At 37.8% G+C, this 19,825-nt stretch overlaps 1 protein-coding gene across 2 annotated transcripts in view; it reads right to left on the bottom strand.

Annotated features, from left to right (window-relative positions):
• LOC126470494 (membrane-associated guanylate kinase, WW and PDZ domain-containing protein 1) overlaps positions 1 to 19,825 on the bottom strand; it is a 407,605-nt gene that overhangs the window by 63,148 nt on the left and 324,632 nt on the right. For both annotated transcript variants that reach the window (XM_050098366.1, XM_050098367.1), the window contains exons 9-11: positions 13,144 to 14,644; positions 10,777 to 10,933; positions 4,035 to 4,227 (exon numbers count right to left, since the gene is read on the bottom strand). In XM_050098366.1, the coding sequence (XP_049954323.1) occupies positions 4,035 to 4,227; positions 10,777 to 10,933; positions 13,144 to 14,644 (1,851 nt within the window). The remainder of the gene's footprint in view (positions 1 to 4,034; positions 4,228 to 10,776; positions 10,934 to 13,143; positions 14,645 to 19,825) is intronic.

The following is a 19,825-nucleotide window of genomic DNA, read 5'->3' as shown; positions in this document are numbered from 1 at the left end:
GTAGTGGGATTTAGTGTGGGAACATTTTGAAGAAGTATGGATGTGGACAAAGGGGATTTTTGTGGAACAGATTTGTCAAGCAAGTTTATGGTAAAGGGAAAGTTAATTCAGGCATAAATAACAACAGTAAATAACTTTATGGATAAACAAAACTTCAGCATATTAGGTAATTACGTCGGTAAAAAGCACAGTCATTAGGTTTACTATTTTGCGAATGCTTATTGATGAAAAGCGTGGACTGACATGGGAGAATGTTGTTTTGCTATTGGCTGTTGAGTAAACTGACCAATGGTAAAGCAATATTCTTCGTGCGCCTTTCTTTGCTGGCAGAGAAGACTTAAAGTATTCTAGAGAAGAGTCGGAGCCTAACCATGAAACAGTTTGGACGTGTGTAGTAGTAGTTCCAATGGAAATGATAAGCTGCCAGATCTAGCAGTGTTTCATACATCAAAAGTGTTGTAAAGTGACGGCATAATTATTCCAATGGGTGTATAGAAATTTCAGAATTTTTAAGTGAATTTTGTGATGAGAAAAGACAAATTCTGCATGGCATATAGAGCAGGTCGGTGACTAAAAACTGTGACTGCATTAGGTACTGACAGACTTAATATTTGGCGAGCATTCTCAATCAAAAACAATCCGTATTTTTGTAGCTATTACGTTTTCGGGAAATGCAATACCATAAACTTGCTAACATGAGTGAAAGGGATTGTGAGTGACTGTGTTAAGACTAGCACGGGCTTGGCAGTGATACTTGTTCACCTAAGTTTCAGAGTATATTAATTAAGGACAAAATTTCCAACCTTTCATTTCGTGTGAAAACTTTCTCCCGAAACGTAGATTAGTGACTTTAATTGCAGCCTGGTTCACGTCAAAGTACAGTAGGTTTCATTCGGCTTCCCTACTGATGATCTGCTGAGACAATGTTCACAGGTAGGTGCAGGTTCGTCGTAAAGGGACAGAAGAAACCGCGCCGCCGCAACCTCACTTGGTAAAATGACAAAAACACCTCATAACCAGTCACTAAGAGGTGACTGTTTTTGGAATGCTATTGCCACTTTAAGAGTTTAACATACAGTCATGGACTTATCCATCAGACATTACTGATGTGTAAATTAATTGTTTATAACAAAACTTTGAAACATGTTTTTAAAATTTACAATGATTTACAGTTTGTTTTAGAGTGTGAAACTCCATTTATCAATACTGAATACATAGTAAATGAATATCTAATATTAAAGAACAATTAAAGTACACACTTTGGAAATCCTCTAAGACTTATATTTTTAGTTTTTGCGCAAAAAGGAAAACAATGGACTACTCTGAAGCTTCTTACACTGCATATTCCCACTCTCAAAAATGTACTTGTGTATAGCATATGTACAGTAGTATACAAATATTCTCCCATCATAACCACAAGCAAGTTCAAATTCAACAGCAGGGTCTTCACTGAAGTACAAAGCTTAGGAATGACAGCATTTATATTATGGACACCAATGTACAGACATGTCTGTACCCTCCTGGATGGAGGGTCCGGCTATTTATAAGAATACTGAATATTCCAGAATATGCAAATATTACAAACACAAGAAGTTTGAGAACCTTCCAGAAATGATAAATATTAAATAAGAAATATTTGCTAGTGATTGGATTTGAACTAGGTACCCACAGTACAGCACCCAGCAACATTAACTGCTACTCTAACATTACATACAGCACAGCTCACAGCAAAATATTTTTTAATTTAAATTTAGTACATAATTCAGTCAGCTGTTTAAAAATATTGACATTCTAGTAATTCATTCTTAGAAGTAGAAAAATTTTTGGAGATTCTACTCTATTGAAGCATGTGTCAAAAGAGATTTGCTTGAAGATTGTAACAGCTTCCAGTCACACTGAAGGGGTGAAAAAATTAAAAACTTTGAAAAGCAGACTTTACTTCAAAAATCAAGACTTTCTGTTCACATTTTTGTTACTTTTTTGATGACAACACACACACACACACACACACACACACACACACACACACACACACACGGTGACAACAGCAACTTACACTTCTAGGTGGAAATAGACATGTAGTCCACGATGAAACTCCTGTTAAAACTCCTGTTGGGTTTAATATCGAACACAATGCACATTCATGGGGAAATCTTTCATTTAGTAAACAATGGTTTGTGAATGAAGGGTAATTAGGGTTTAGGATGCCACCAGTGGCAGTAAATGCAGTCCTTACACACAGCTCAGTGATGTAAACATTGATTATTCGCATCTTAATGTGGCTTCAAAATTATGGATGTGATGTAAGAGACTACTTTGATGTATAATTTGGGTAACAACTGATTGGTTGATATGGTCCTGTTCCATGGACAGCTCAGTCACCTGATACAATACCAGTGGATTGCTACTTCTGTGACCATGTTAAGATTTTAGGTTATGGGCCTAAAGTCAGCACTCACATGAAGGTAGTTTTTAGGACTGCAACAAGTGGTACACCAATCTACTGTGTCAGCCCATGATGTGTCACCCAACAGTTTGTTGCGATTATGGCAATCAACAATTTGAACAGGTACTTTAAAGTAGGCCTGTTCACCATGTGACCGTGCAAGCTGGCTCACGCTCACACTTCGGGAGAGAGTAACTGGCTGGCTCACAGTGAGTAATGGTAGTGGAAGGGCAGGGGAGAGGAGGGGAAAAGGAATCGGAACAAGGCAGCTCAACATGAGAAACTCTTTTCAAAATATCTACTCTAGGACTGCTAATGTTGGTTGAATAGAAATGTATTGCTGTACTGTGGCTAATTAATGACCTTTGTGGCAAATTGATTGCCTAAGACTGTTGCATTGATGAGAAATGACAATGGAATGAAACTTACATTTCTTTTAATTGATGAGCCAAAGAACATGGGGGAACTAAGTAAAAGACATGATACTTTGTACGACTGATGCAGCCTTAGCATGAACATAATTTTTAGACAAAGTTTAAATTGACTTCAACTCGTGTGACTATTTTACTCGCATGTTAAATATAAAAACACTGCATGTCAATGAATTCTACTTATTTTGCTTTGCACTAAAGCATTAGTATCTGGTACCACTTTCTGAGTACTGCTAATTCAAAGATGAGCTTTTAAGTTGTTGCCTATGAGTAAGCTTCTGTGGGTAGATTTCGTTCTCTTCATTGTTGAAAAAAGTTGCTTGCACAAGTATGTATGTCCAAACATCGACATGACTGTAGCTGCAGACTAAGTCATAGAAATTTATGAGAGTAAAATATTTATACAAGGCTACAGGACACGTTTTATTATGGAATTTATCATGCAACTTCCTGTCATATTGTAGGTCTTTAAGTTATAACTGTAGCTAGCCATCCTGCATTGACCTTCACGAAGTTCCTAACCCAATCACAATCCAGATTTAGCTAAGGCTATGGCGGACATAACATATGATCATTCCTGTGAAAACAGGGGACAGTTTGAAACTTCCTGGCACATCAAAACTGTGTGCCAGACTGAGACTCAAACTTGGGACTTTTACCTTTTGTGGGCAAGTGCTCTTGGAGAGCACATGCTCACAAAAGACAAAAGTCCTGAGTTCGAGTCTCGGTCCAGCATACAATTTTAATCTGCCAGGAAGTTTCATATCAGTGCACACTCCACTGCAGAGTGAAAATTTCATTCAGTACACAGTTTGCACTTCCCCTGCACTACATAGTGACAGTTGACCAGTGCATTACACCACGAGTGCTCACTACCCAAGCAGCAAGTGACAATGAGCACTTGTACTCATCTAGCCACCTCTGGAACAGGTCTGCTTTAACGAAACTGAGTTCTTTCCCATGTTATAAAAACAGTGCTCATTGCTTTGATGTTTGATAGTTTCATGTTCCATTGATCATTTGCACGATAACATCAGACTGGCAACACTGTGCATGAATGACAATGCTGTTTGCCTCCCCACAAACAGGGCAGTTAAGTAAAATTGAACCTTTGACTCGGTACCAGTTTTAACATCCTTACTGCAAGCTTTACCCACCTTGTGAAGGTATTCTCCTGCGTATCCCCAAAACAACTCTGCCATTTGCAGCTGCCTTCCCCATAAGCTGTACAACATGATGATGTGATGTACTCAACACAGACTGTGAATCGACACTCACTATCTCATCTCCAGTACACAGCCGTCCGTCAAGATCAGCTGCACCACCAGGAACTATGTGGCCTATAGACACCTGCAAAATTGTCAAAAACTCTTGCAATTACTAATATACAGAATTTAACACATTTCTAATCAACACAAATATCAGAATTCAATCTAATATTTTTCATTGACAAACTGTTATTAAGATGTAATGATACCTTTCACTTTCAGTCTTCAGGAACTATTTTTTATCATTCGTATTATTTTTAAAGTAAAAAAACCTAAAGAAGTAACAAACTCCTCAGAGGCCTTACTAGTATTAAGAATGCAGCCTGCCACATGAGTTACTAACATTCAATCAATTCAGAAATAGAGATAACTGCAACTTTAACTTAAAATTTAAGAATATGATGAATTGCTGGGAGGGTATAACTAAAATTCCTCTATATAAAAACTTTTGCACATACATTGAAGAGCATCTGACCAAGCTCATTGCTTTGATGTTTGATAGTTTCATGTTCCATTGATCATTTGCACGATAACATCACAAGCTTTACCCACCCTGTGAAGGTATTCTCCTGCGTATCCCCAAAACAACTCTGCCATTTGCAGCTGCCTTCCCCATAAATTGTAAACATGGCTACATGCTGAACATTTATAAGGATTTTTTTTTCATTTTTAAAAAATATATACAGATGTGAATAAGTAATTTCTGCCCACCACTTTTTACACATTATAATAATAGAAATTCTTCAACAGAATAGAAGGAATTGTCAAAGAGAAAATTTTTCACTTTTTTTTTTTCAAATTTTATTTTGCTGTCTGTTTTACTCTGGGCAGGTCAGTATATTTCAGGAACATTATTGCTCACAGAGCATTGCCTCATAACTGCTGCTGTTATGACAGGTGCACTGTCATACTGATATAATCAATAATCATCTCCAAACTGTTCCTCTACTGTGTACAGTACAAAACACTGTAAAATGTGTTTATATTCTTGCATACTTAGTGTTCTCTTAATTTCAATAGGAGGACCACACACTAATCACAAAAAACATCCCCTTACTGTAACACCACCCCTTCCATATTTCATTCCCTATTTCACTGTTGGCACTACACATGATGTCAAGTAACATTCTGTAGCCATCTGGAAAATCCAAACCTTTCCATCGGATTGCCAGAGGGTATAGAGTGATTCATCACTCCAAATTACTCATTTCCAGTCATCCACTGTCCAGTGGTGTTGCTCTTTACACCACCTCAAATGTCGCTTAGCATACAGAAATGTGTGGTTTATGACGAGATGCTTGGCCACTGTAACTCATTCTTTTTAACATCCTACACACAGTCAATGTGCTAGCTGGACTGCTGGTAGCACTTTGGAACTTATGAGTGATTACTGCAGCTGATTTCACGTGAATTTTTACAACCATCCTCCACATGCTCAACAGCTTCTGTCTGTAAGTACATGAGGTCTGATTGGTCTTAGTTTGGGTGTGGCTGTTCCTTCACATTTCCATTTCATGATCAGGTCACCAATAGTCAACCTGGGCAGTTTTGGAACTAAAATTACTTTGCGAGTGACATTTCGGTGAGCTGAGTGGTTGGGGCCAGGCATCAGCCAATCGCAGCTGTTTCTCAAGTTCCAGGTGCTTGCTGTTTTGCCTCCTCTGTCTGCACAAGCCTTTCCAGGTGATGTGGACGTGCTTGCAAGTTTGGGAGAAGGCAAAGTATGGCTGGCAGCAAGGGTGAGAGGTGTGGGGAAGCAGTGCCCAGTATGCAGTGATATTCATGTTGTGCCACTATAAAAATATTTTTATGCAGATAAGGCAAAAGTATGTCTGCTGCTGAGGTTAGTCATTGGTAAAGTTTTAGTTTCTGCACAAAACATTGAAAAGCATGATGTCAGGTCAACAAAACTTTATTACATGAACATGCATAAACTATTTGGTTATAACATTGGATTCTTTCGCACCTTATAGTCTGACATTGTAACTTTAGTGGACATAGTTGTTATGATGTTTTGAAATTAAGAAACCTGCAGCACTTAAGTAGGAGAGGTTGCAGTAAGAAATGTGGTTGCTTTACATTCAGTATATTTTTAGGTCATATATTACTATATATGTAATGCAGTCATCAAACTGAAATTGTTTTCAACAGTGGAAGGAGAGCCATATCTCACTGCACTGTGGAGTAAATACAGTTTTTATACTCACTGTACACCACTGCACACCACATCAAAGTTGTCCCTGTACACTACGCTGAATTCATGTTTCGTGTTTCTATTTCTTATGCTATTTATAACATCAGTCACATTCAAAATCTAAGTTGACATTACAGCTTAAGTGTACTTTAACAAGATTAAACGAAACAAAATTGTCTATTTGACACATTATTATAAAAGCAAAGGACTGGTCTATCAATGGAAATGTTTTGAGTTCAAAGACACAGTCAACCTTATTTTAAGCTTACTGTTATTTTTTGCTATGAAAACAATGTTCTCATTGTTATGTGGTCATAAAATTAATAGCATTTATTTTAGTTAGTACAGTACTTTTATCATTGTACTAAAATGTTTTGTTATTTTATTTTTACACCCATGAATGCAAAAAGTTGGGAATTTACATAAATCATAATTCCTAAGTTTTAGTCATTGATCGATGCATTAGAATGCATGAAGATTTGTATCGTACTAAATACATACAGAACTGGAATCTGTAAAATTTTCTGTACTTCCTTTTGACATCAAAGAACCATAAAAAACAACTTGAGCAACCCTTCAGTAATAGTCATCATTTAACTATCCTTGGGGGAGGGCAAACAAAAACATTACCATACCAGACGACAGTAGAAAGGGTGAATTAATGAACATTGTGGCTCAGAATAAACCCCTTTACATCATATCACTGCCATTTCAATTCCATTAAACTCATATGGGCTCAACTTAAGGGTAACGTAGCAAGGACCAACAAAAAATGGGTGCTGGTAAAAGTGGAAAGATTGACAAAGGATGTTACAAACCAAACTTTGTCATCAGATTGGCTTAATGTTGTGAGAGAGACGAAAAAAGTAATAATGAAAGCATGGGATAATGAATGTGTCATGGAAAGTAACATAGAACAACTCATTACTTCATTAAATTCTGACAGTAGCTGTAACGACTACACAGAAGATAGTGAAAGCAATTCAGGTATAACTAGAGTGCATCCGTTAGTAGTATGGCATGTTACCAAACATTCAATTGTGTTCAGCTCTTAAAATTTTCTCTGCTTTTTATATAATTTGTTGCTTTGCAACAAGTGTGTGGCTGAATACTCATCTTATTGCAGTAACTCGACTATGGTTACAGTATCGTAGTGCATCGCTGTACCTACAGAAGCAGTGGTTTCCACTACTGCCCTTCCTGCTATCCACCGAGAGGTTATAAGTTAAGTACAGCTACTCACGGAGGTGGACTGTAATTATCATATGGCAGCGAAACTTGGTAGATATGCTAATGTATTACTGCAAACCAATTTACCCTGGAAAACAGTTTTGTCCCATAGGAACTTACCACCACCCCCGAAAAAATAAGTTCCAATTTTGGCCACCAGGTGCAAATCTGGTGCTGTACAGCATCTCGTCAACATCTCCAGAGTTCATATTGAACAAACTGTGTAAGCAGTGGTTTATAATAAAATCATTATGCCCTTCCCACTTGTTTGACCATTTCTGCCTATGTTCTGTTCCTAATCCATTACACATGGAAACATTTATATATATGTCTTTCTTGGATTCACAGCACCAGATTTGCACCTGGTGGCCAAAATTGGAACTAATTTTTTTGAGCTTAAATTACTTACACATTAACACATTACAATATCTAACAAGTTATCCTGCCATACGTTAATCACAGCCCACACTGGACCACTGTGAGTAGTTGCACTTTAATCATAACAATCCGGTAGAAAGACATAAGCAACAGTTGGTAAGAAGGCAACTTGTTTCTTTTTTGGTGTGCACTCAGTTATTGACCACATGGGCATGTGGCATGTTGTGTACAAGACAGCAAGTGTGCCCCACCTCTGCTGCCATCTGTCAATCACAAAGTAATTTTAATCAGAATATACCTTCTATGTGTGGACCGTAACATCAGACAGACGGAAGTGCAGCAGTCATTCAGAAATTCAATGGTGGGCAACGATATCATATGACAGGCCATACTACTCACAACAGATGCCACAGTAGGGTCCGCCATAAACATGCCAGATATTTGCAGACATACTGAACAATACAATTGTCAAACCTCTTTACACAGAAGGTAGTAAGACAGATGTTAATAATTACTGACCAATTTCCCTACTTATCTCCTTCTCAAAAGTACTGAAAAAACTATGTATGCAAGAACTGTAACAAACCTTTCTCAAAATAAAATGCTTAGTCAGTCTCACTTTGGATTTCAAAAGCGTCTCTTCACAGAACATGCTATTTTTCAAGTCACATACCAGATTACACAAAATCTGAATGAAAAAATATTGTCAACTGGTGTCTTCTGAAACTTGTCAAAAGTACCAGACCGTGCAGTTCACAGTATTCACCTACAGATGTTCTTAAAAGATCTTGTTAGTAACAGGTTTTAATCATGTCTGACTAAACTGATGCAGAGTGCTACATTAAGAAACTCAAAGAATTCACACAATGAAACATCCATCTTCAAATGGGGAATAAGCAGTACCGGTTTAGCCTAGGGATTGATTAGGGTCAACTCTGGTTCTTATTATAATAAATCATCCACCATTGTGTATCCAAGATGCAGAAACAGTTCTCTTTGCTGATAATGTAAGTATTATAATGAAGCCTAAAACAGTAGTTTCAACACTTGAAAATCTATAGCACACTGGACTCGCATTCGGGAGGACGACGGTTCAATCCCATCTCCAGTCATCCTGATTTAGGTTTTCCGTGATTTCCCTAAATCGTTTCAGGCAAATGCCGGGATGGTTCCTTTGAAAGGGCACGGCCAATTTCCTTCCCAATCCTTCCCTACCCCGAGCTTGCGCTCCATCTCTAATGACCTCATTGTCGACGGGACGTTAAACACTAACCTAACCTAACCTAACCTAACCTAACCTAACCTAACATTGAAAATCTAAATAATATTGTTTCAAAAATGAATAACTGGTTCTCTGCAAATTGACTGTCACGGAATTTAATTAAAACATAGAACATGTAATTCAGTACTGAACAAGGCCTGACCACACCATTATAAATAAAGCATGAGGGTAAATCAATAAATGAAACACAATATTCTGAATTATTATGGGTTTATATTGATAAAAACCGAACTGAGAGTCACATGTTACAGATCATTGTAAATGTTTTAGCTCTGCACGTTTTGTGTTATGGATAGTATCAGATTTTGTAGACGAAAATGTAAAATAGTTGATTTACTTTTCCTATTTTCATTCACTAATGTCTTATGGCATCATATTCTGGAGTAGCTTGTCATTGGGGAGAGAGTATTTCTTGCACAGAAGCATGCAATAAAAATAATGTGTAGTGTCCACTCTAAAACCTCTAGAACATAGCTCTTTGGACAGTTGGGCATACAGGCAATAGCCTCACAGAACATTTATTCCCTAGGGTCTAGAAAAATTTCCACTACCAGTCTAAATAAAAGATTATTTATTCGTCACATGACGGGTTTCGGGCTTGTGCCCATCCTCAGGTGTTTATACATTCATGTACGTGTTTATATTGCTGGAGATCAATAAAGGTGAAGCATTATTGTTATAATTTTGACAGTTTTTCCATTTAGTTGCAGATTTGTTACCAAATTCACATTCATGTTCCAGTTTTATAAAATTTAGCAGCATATTTCACTCCTGCGACCTGCACTCGTGACATACACTGCATATAAACACAGTGTATATCATGAGTGCACATTGCAACAGTGAAATATGCTGCTAAATTTTATAAAACTGGAACATGGATGTGAATACGATAACAAATCTGCAACTAAATGGAAAAACTGTCAAAATTATAATAATAATGCTTCACCTTTATTGATCTCCAGCAATATAAACACATACATGAATGTATAAACACCTGAGGATGGGCACAAGCCCAAAACCGGTCATGTGACAAATAAATAATCTTTTATTTAGACTGGTAGTGGAAATTTTTCCACACATTATAAAGGAACAGCTACAGAGTTCGACATCATCCACTATGGATAAAATCCACTTTATATTTACTCCCTTATTAAGTTTTCTGTCAACAATCAATCACAGTTTGAAAACAGTAGCATTCATAAATATAATTCTAGTTGAAGAGATGATTTACACTATCAATCACCCAGCCTTTGTGTGGCATAGGAAGGAGTAAGGTACTTGGCCATAAAAATCTTTGACCACCTAGCAGTGATACAAAAGACTTCGTGGTCACTTAGTCGCTTAAGAAACCATGGAAATGGTCAGTATGTTGCTACATATTCCTTTAAGAACATGTGCTATAAGTGTAAAACTGATTCATTCCATATCAGGTAGTTAAAATTATCCACACAACACAAAAATAACTAATAGGGTGCTATAGCGTGTTACATGTTACTACAAAGCAGCCAACTTGCTTAATTGTTGCACATTACACTATATATTTATACCTGAGAGCCTTCTTCTGTACCACCAACAATTCTGAATCCAAAACCAGTTTCTTGGCGAACTAAAGTCACCAGTGTTTCCACCCATTCCATATCTGGACCAGCTGGATAGATTCGAACTCCTTGTCCTAAACCTACCCATCTTAAGTCTCTTGGGTATCTAAAGAAGAAAATAAAGAAAATTATCCTAATAACAGCACATGTGGTCTTTGAATGTAACAATGCATTTATGTTTACTGTCTAATGCAATTTTGCAAAATTTTAGTGAAAAATGTATAAAACATATGAAACACTTAAACAAGTCCAGGAACTGTATTTGCTTTCTTTAAAAATTTAAAATAATTCTGAAAACACAACACTGAGTTTGGCAAGATATACACACCAAAGATACATAAATAATATAATTATTTTAACATTCATAATCTTCCTCTTCAAATAAATTAAATGTATTCGTAGTTGCAAAATGAACAAATGTCAGCTGTAGAATAGAATGACGCCAAAGAAAATTCATACCGGACCGGGACTTGAACCCGGATTTCCCGCTTATTGTGACTGGTGGCCTTACTATTTCGCTATCCATGCATGACTCGTGGCCAGATCCAAATTTTTGTATGTTGTCAATCATGCGTCTACAACCTGTACTCGTACATTCATTGTGTATATTCCCATACAGGCGAGACATTTTACTTGAAAGTCACTTAACCTGTGCAGCAGATAAATACAATATTTCAGTGCCTGTGTTATTCTCAATTAGGATACAAAGTTCCTTTGGACATGTCATCATTCCATTCTACAGCTGAGGGTTTTTCATATTCGCAATTGCGAATACATTTAATGTTTTTCATAAAGGCTATAGTCACCAGCTTGCATCATAATTCAGAATAACATAGGCACTGCATATTCGTCTTCACTATAAATTTTAAATATCTACATAAACAGTGTAAGCTGGAGAAATGGTCATCTTTTCCATATTTTGTAACTCAAATCTCAGTCAAACAGGTGGCTACAGCCATTCTATTGACCTATGTGCAAGCACCTCCACACTTGTCATGAAAACAAATCTGCTAATGATACAGTTCAAGAAAATGTTGTTGTGAGGAATACATTCAAAAGCAGCTACATGTAAAGATGTGAAAAAAGCAAGAGATGTCAACATTTTACTGAAAATTACATCTATGTTCTGGGTAAAGTGAATGTAGATGCTAAGACAAGTCCACGAATACTACCGAGTGAGGTGGCGCAGTGGTTAGACACTGGACTCTCATTTGGGAGGATGACGGTTCAATCCCGCGTCCGGCCATCCTGATTTAGGTTTTCCGTGATTTCCCTAAATCACTCCAGGCAAATGCCGGGATGGTTCCTCTGAAAGGGCACTGCCGACTTCCTTCCCCATCCTTCCCTAATTCGATGAGACCGATGACCTCGCTGTCTGGTCTGCTTCCCCAAACAACCAACCAACCAACCACGAATACTCTATAAATTAATATGCAGACACAAGGCCAGGGAAAAACTGTCTGGATCTCCCACATGGTAATATTCACCTTTCAGTAATGAATACTGCTGTAATTAACATTTATCAATATCTAGAAAAGCACATTCCCTGCCCACAAATTAAATACACTGTAAAGGAAATCATAATAGTACTTGTAATTATGTTACGTCATTTAGAAAACTAAAAAATAACTAAGAAATTAAACACACACACAACATTTTACATTAAGTAAGATTATGTCGTGAGGGACGAGGTCTATTTTGGTGAAAGGGTTTAGGTTGGGCTTAGTGTCCTAACACTAAGTCTTGTAGGTCAAAGTACCAAGAAGCTGGTAGATACATGTTGCCAGATAATCAGTTAAGTCACTGTGCTTCATTACAGCACTGTGGGAACTACTGCAGGAAGAAATGTCAGTTCTGAGACTGCAAACAGCTGTTCTTCATCCACCGTTAGATTGACACAATGTGAAAGGACCCAGGGAAGGAAAGCAACGTCAAGTTGGTTGCGCAGATAGGACATTGTGAATAAACAATGGCAGTACCTTGCTGAGCAGAGGTGGTCCACAGACCTTCTGTGCTACGGTTATCTGTTTCTGAGAGACTTTGTTAGTGAACAGGGATTAGCAGAATTTGAAAACTTGAAAGTCTTTGTGCCAGCGGCAGCAGTAAGAGCAACAGCAACAGTGTAAAAAATAAGATACAATTTACAAGTTTTTATTTACATGGCTATACAGCTTTCAGTGCCTTTCCTATATGGTATGCAGTTAACTTTACTTTTTAAACCAAAGAAACAACACTTTTGAGTGCAGACATTTTGTTGGGAACATTATGAACTTAATACAACAAGAACATTAATTACAAACACTAATTGTCAATTACCTTGTAACATTGCTAGGATGTGGCTGTTCATGCTCGAAACTGGTGCTCTCCTTTCTCTTGTTGGCAGGGTCAGATGTGTAAAATGCTGGATGGTGTATGGAAGTCCCAGGTATCAGATGCGACTGCGAACTGTAGCCAGACATTTGCTGAGAATATGCAAAGTCTTTGTGTTGAAGGTACGCACTTGTTGTCTGCACTTCCCCATAACCATAACTGTATCCCTGATCATATTGTCCTCCACTGTACCCATTGTAATATGGGTGTGAAACATAATGTCTCAAGTAGTCAGAAGAGGGCGAGCAGTCATTCTGTACATCACCGACACTAGAACTAAATACCCCTGGAGAGTGAGGTGAATTCTCTGAATAAGAATCCCCACTGTTTTTGTAATCATAATGTCCATGCAGTTTAGCCCACACCTCTCTCTGCTGAATCTGATCAACATCAATTTCATTCCCAGGACTCCTACTTCGAGAATAATCTCCAGGACGAATTGATCCCGATTCCTGTAGTGTTGTTGAAATGAGGTGATCACTTAAGTTTGTTAAAGGACTCCTAGCAGCTTCATGATGTGGGTCATAATGTTCAGGATATGGGAAAGCAGTTTTATAGTTCTCCTGGAGATAAGGTGTGAGGGGAGATGATGGGCTTTGCACTGAACTGGATAAGTCCACACCATTTTCATCACACTTCCTTTCATTTGTAAACCTGGAATCGTCTACATTGTTGGCACTTGGGTCCACAGCACTTCCGTCAGTCTCTGACGGTGACCACGGTCTTCTATCAGTTGGAGTCTTAGGGCGGTTCCTTGTGTCAACAAGAGGCGTTTTTGGTCTGTTTGGAATAACTTCTTTTTGCTGAGTACTGTATAATTCAGCTGTTGGAGTCTTGCTACGGTACATACCTCCTACCGTGTCTTTATATACATTTTTCCTGTTGCCTACAGCATCATCTTTTTTCCTGGACTTGTTTTTTGTTGGAGATCCAGGTCCCCCTCTCTGCACAGTCACTGTTGCCTCTTGATTACGAGCACAGTCTTTAAGAACCTGCACCACTTCTCCGTGGCTCATGTTGCGAAGATTAATACCATTAATATCCACTAAGATATCCCCTTCCATAAGATTTTTACATCTTTGCCTATCGAGAATCTTTTTCACTTTCTGACCATATGCACTATCTGCAATTGTAAAACCAAACCCCATAGCACCTTTTACAATCATTATAGTAATGTATTCTGGTTTTGTAGAGTTCTCATCAAAATCAGCAACACCATCACCAGACATATCACTCAGGAGCACATCTGTACTGCTTGGTCTTTGGATATTTTTTATTTTTTCAGAGGAACATAAATCTGGCACAGACTTCACAGAACTATTCACAAGGTCTTCAGAACCATTATGGGTATGAGTTATATCTGAAGAAACATCTAAAAAATTGTAACCTTCATTCTTCAAATTGCCATCTTGATCCATATACACACTGGCGTCAACAGCAAATGTATCTGTAAAATACAAAAAACACTCATATTCATTTAACAGCAACTTCCTTGCATGATCATAACATGAATGAAATCTCTCTTACTTTCCCTTCCCCTCAGCATTCTCTTAAACCCCTGTTTACTTAAAACAGAAATGAACTAAAAGTACACAGTATAACCAACTATAAAGTCACAACAAAAGACTTTTTTTCTCTTAATATAATGACTAGTTTTTGAACATCATATGTATGAATTTTTTTCCTTGTATCTGTCAACTTCAGGCACAGTTAGCTTTCACTGAAATCTTCATAATTGTTAAAGAGATACAACAGAAATAAAAACTGAATAATAACAGTAAAACCAGAGAGCAGAACAAGAGGTAGCATGAAAATTTTCTTCACTTTTTTATTATATAACAATACATCAATGTTTAAATTAGAATTCTCTTTAATAGTGTCACAACAGATGTCATAATATTCATGTGTTATAGCAGCTCAAGGACTGTCAGTAGTACCTTTTGAGGAAATTAGGTGGTTCTTGTGGACAAGAACATTCTACATTCGATAACCTACTCTCTCACACACTAGTTCGAAGAACTGTTACTGCAAAGTAGTAGTGACATATTGGCTGAACGGAGTGAACAGAACAAGCTCCCTTGCAGAACTGCTACTGTTTGAAGGCTAAAATGTGGTATCTTTTTTGTGTATCTACGCTGGTAATGACAAGAATTGCCTATAAAAAACAATCTTAATATCGAGAAAAAATGAACATAAAATTAATACATAAAATGATCCTTGATGTAACACTATGAACAAAAAATGAAGCAATATAAAATAAGAATAAAGAGGAAACAAGAATTTTTATGACTCTCATAAGTCACATGACACCACAGATGTGGAACTACAATAAAACAAATATAACCACATCTCACACCTGTTCACAATAGCGAGACGAAGTAATGTAACACTGGAAAATATTGACCATCACCAATCATTTTGTACCAGTCAACACTAAAGGGGACAGGCTCAAAGTCAAAGCAACAAAGACATCAGCAGGGGTATCTATGGTCCTATCACTCGCAGTGCTTCTGGCTGGACAGGATCATGTGGGCCAATCAATAAGCAAACACCTAGGATAAGCCTGTCCACTTTGTGAAGCTCTAACACATACTTGCATTTACTGGCACGTACTTCGTGTCTATGCTACCTGGCAGATTTTTGATTATGGCTACTACTATTGAAGTGAACCTGATTGGATGTCATGGTTCAGTCCGTGTTACACCCAGTACACTGCAGCAGTTTTGCAAATCTTAATTGTATGCACTGCTTTTTGTGCTTGTGGTTGTCTTGTTATTCATAAATTCTCTTATGGTTACTGCTGTTTCTTCTGAACAGAAGCCTTTCACAACAATTGGTGACAAGATTCTACGAACTTGTATTTTCAGAGACTGCAGCAATACTTCCAAGCTTTCAAAGCAAAGTGTCCTTCCATGCAGCATGCATTATTTTTGTCATGGTCAACCCAGAAAGCAATACAATTGTATTGCATTCACCAAGGATCTACCTCCAAGCAATACATGTGTGTACTGGGGGCTGCCGCCTCTTGGCACTGGTTACACCATCACGAAAGATGCAGGAAACAGCCCGACAAAAACATAAGCACTCCGAGTTGTCAACTGCACCTCCTGCAGCCATTATGGTTACATATGGCATCAGCTTTGTGACTAGCAACTCAAGTAAGAACTCTACCAGTGCAATGTCAGTGACTGTTGATGGTCTGGAGCCCAGTAGTACTTGGTTACGTCCAAATTACTGTTTTGTTGCATCTGTTTATGAGAGTAAATCAAGTTAATTTATTCTTGCTGGGGAACATTAATTGGCAGAGTTCTCTCTTCCACAACACAAAAAATTGCTTACAAACTTGTGCCCACTAGAGAATCTGGATAAGCTGTGATTTTCATATATGAGTGAAGTGTTGGCTGAAAATTGAAGTCAGAAAATTATTTAGTAACATTTAGTTTAGAAACTGTCCAACATCAGAAGACACACAAGTAGGCCATCATTGGAGATGCAAGAAATCATATCAATAATAGATTACTGATATTTCAAACTAAATTGTCATTGCTAATTTCAGTGGGAAAATCTGCAGGGCCAGCAATCCTATGCAGAATTTCTAATCTTGGATGTAATGATTAGATCAGTCCTGGAAAAAGAGGTTAGATCATAAGTGCTATGTCAACATGATTCTTCACAAGCAGATGTGTTAAGGATAGCTTATAGTTTTGCAGAAAAGCTTCTGGCGAACAGGAAGTATCCACACTGCACACACTGTCATGTCATGTGGGTAAACCCTGACTGCCAATGGGCACAGCAAAGTCAAATATACCGAAAAGTTTCGTCATATTAAGAGGCAGCTATGTTCACAAGACTAGAGTGATGAGCAGCAAGAAAACTTGGTGTTTACAAACTGGCAGCATTCAATAAAAGGAAAGTTGTCCGATTCTTCCTTCTCAGCCCACTTCACAAAGGAACGCGGCAAGATTATGCTCCTGTCCTCAATTTGTGCCAAATATCCACATTTACAAATACAATTTGTTTTCAATGTGAAGTACACAAATACGTCAAAATTTTTTGCATAGATAAAAAGGTAAAGACACAGAAGTGTCAGCATGTAAACAGAGTCAGAGCCTAGTAGAACTGAGTTGTAGGCTTTCCACAAAAGCTGTTATTACAGCAAATGACAGGTAAAAATTGAATGTCGTAAGGCAATGTTGGATGGGATATCCCACAGGATAGCTTCTGCTGTCTGTCGGAAAGGGTGTTCTTCCCCCGTGCACATTGGCCCTTTTCCTTGTGGATATATGAGAGTTGTTTCATGTGTTTATTTGCTGAGTGTAGGTGAATGTAGTGGATGCACGTATAGTGAGGTATTACGTTTGTGTTGTATGGTGATGATAGAAGCGAGAGAGTGAAACCTGTTGATGGAACATAGCTTACTCCTGTAGAATAGCACTAAGGGGGCCATCAAGCTTGACATCGCCATCCAATGGATTGATCACTGTCAGCAGTGTCATGTATCCTCACTTCATGAGACACTGAAGGGGTCTGGAATTTAATCCATGATAATGGTGGAAAGATTGTTGATCAGGAACTTTATGCCACCACCTCTTCTCCCCTTGTTCGTCAAATATTGACAGTGAAAATTTCATCCACCACCACGATTCCCACAGGCTCCGCGTTGAGTGACACTACACAGGCATGCGTTTGTGACCTCGGCTGTGGTGGTGTGTAACTAATAGGTCATTGCAAGGTGTTTTATGAAGTTGATATAGGTAACTCAGGATCATAGCTTAATTGGAATACATATCTGTCATTAGCATCACAGTCATTACCAGCAAATAACTGAGAAATTATGTTCTATGGTGGTAACAGAATTCCAGAAGCAGGTGAGCTCAGAAATTACGTTTCTGAGAAATAATATTACCGGTTGTTGAGGCAGCAAGTCTAGAAAATACATTTGGGGCGTAAACATTCAAGGCATTGGACTTCACCATACGAGAATCACTGAACACACTATCATCAGAAATCCATTACCAAGCTGAGGAAAATCTGTGGGACTCGTTAACAAAATTGTTTACTCTTAGGCGGCTTCTCCAATGGTTGGAGCAAAAAACTATTATCTATGGTTAAATTTAGAAGAAGACTCTCAAAAGTTTCTAATGCTTACCACTTCATTTGGACTTGGTCTCTACAAATATGTATGTCTACTTTTCAGTATAGCCTGCATTCCATTGGTGTCTAGAACAATTAATCAGTGTTATTCAATTATGTTGTAATTATATTGACTCCATTACTACTAGGTGTGGAAATACTCAACACAATATTTAGAATCTGAAAAAGGTCAAAGTGCAACCTCAAAAAGTACTAATTCTTTCAAGAATCAGCCCACGTACCTAGGGTTTGTTATAAACAAAAATAGAATACTCCCCACACAGTAGCATATCAAAGCAATCAATGAAATGTCACCCCCAAAATCTTAAAGAGGTCCAAGTGTGAAACGTTAATTATAACAATCATCCCATTGTGAGTGTTGTCCAGATTTCAAAATCATTAAACACATTGTGAGAGAAAGGTGTGGCAATCATGTGGTCTGCAGTGTGTGACAAAGCTTTCATAGGGCTAAAACAGATGCTTTGTTAAGATCATTGCCTCAGCACATATTTCCCAGGGAAACCCCTGGTTTTTGCAATAGTTGCTTTCAATCATGGCGTTAGTGCAGTTCAGTCACATAAAGACCAAAATGGAGCAGAGAATCCCATTCTGAAGAATCAAACTCAGTCCAAGTTAACTACTCATAAAGTGAGCAGGATGTGAATATAGAACAGTGATAAAAATGGTAGTGCGACTTCCAGACCAGGTGTGAGGAAACGCAGATCAGCAAATCGTAAGTAATTACATTTTTACAAAAAATCGCGAAGTGAACTGTTTGATAATCTATAACTAACAAAACTGTATCGTCATAGATCCCACTGATGACGCCTTAGAAAAGGAGAAGACGAAATGCTATGGGATTAATAAAATAACTAGCAGAAGGAAAAGGCAGTTTGATTTGCAAAACAAGTATTTATATGCTTGCTGCGGAGGATGGCCACACAAACAAACTTGTTGAACAGGAGCCATTTAATGATTACATGTGCAGTGCACAAGTTCCATACATACTCGTATGGGGGTCTGACTCTCCACGAGGTCCAGAAGTTGTGTTTGACAAGCAAAGAGGTTGTGTGTTTTCAGTTAGATGAAGCAGCGAGTCATGCAGAGGCAGTTTTCCATATACACATGTAGCGCATACTATGGACCCTCTGCTGTCAGCTGTCCTGCAACTGTACTACCTAGGTTTTGGTAAGAAAATTAACTGTTAACAGTTTTCAATTACAAATTATAAAACTGTTTATTATTTTGGTAATATGATTGTGCAGTAGTTTTAAAGTGCTGGAAATAATGGATCACTCACACAAAATTGTGTGTATTTTTGAACAGTTCAAGGCTACATTTGTTATAATTCCACTTTACTACATCACATTTTATGTATTAAAAATTGGAACAAGAGGCTTATTTGCATGTCCTGTTCCACCCTCGTCTGTGGTACATTTTATGAATTTACACCATGATATTTTTAACAAAAATAGTTTACTGCAAATTATTAATA

Source organism: Schistocerca serialis, chromosome 3 (genome assembly GCF_023864345.2).
Source record: "Schistocerca serialis cubense isolate TAMUIC-IGC-003099 chromosome 3, iqSchSeri2.2, whole genome shotgun sequence".
Classification (NCBI taxonomy): domain Eukaryota; kingdom Metazoa; phylum Arthropoda; class Insecta; order Orthoptera; family Acrididae; genus Schistocerca; species Schistocerca serialis.
Note: the sequence above shows the minus strand (reverse complement) of the source record. Positions and strands in the feature narration are given on the sequence as shown.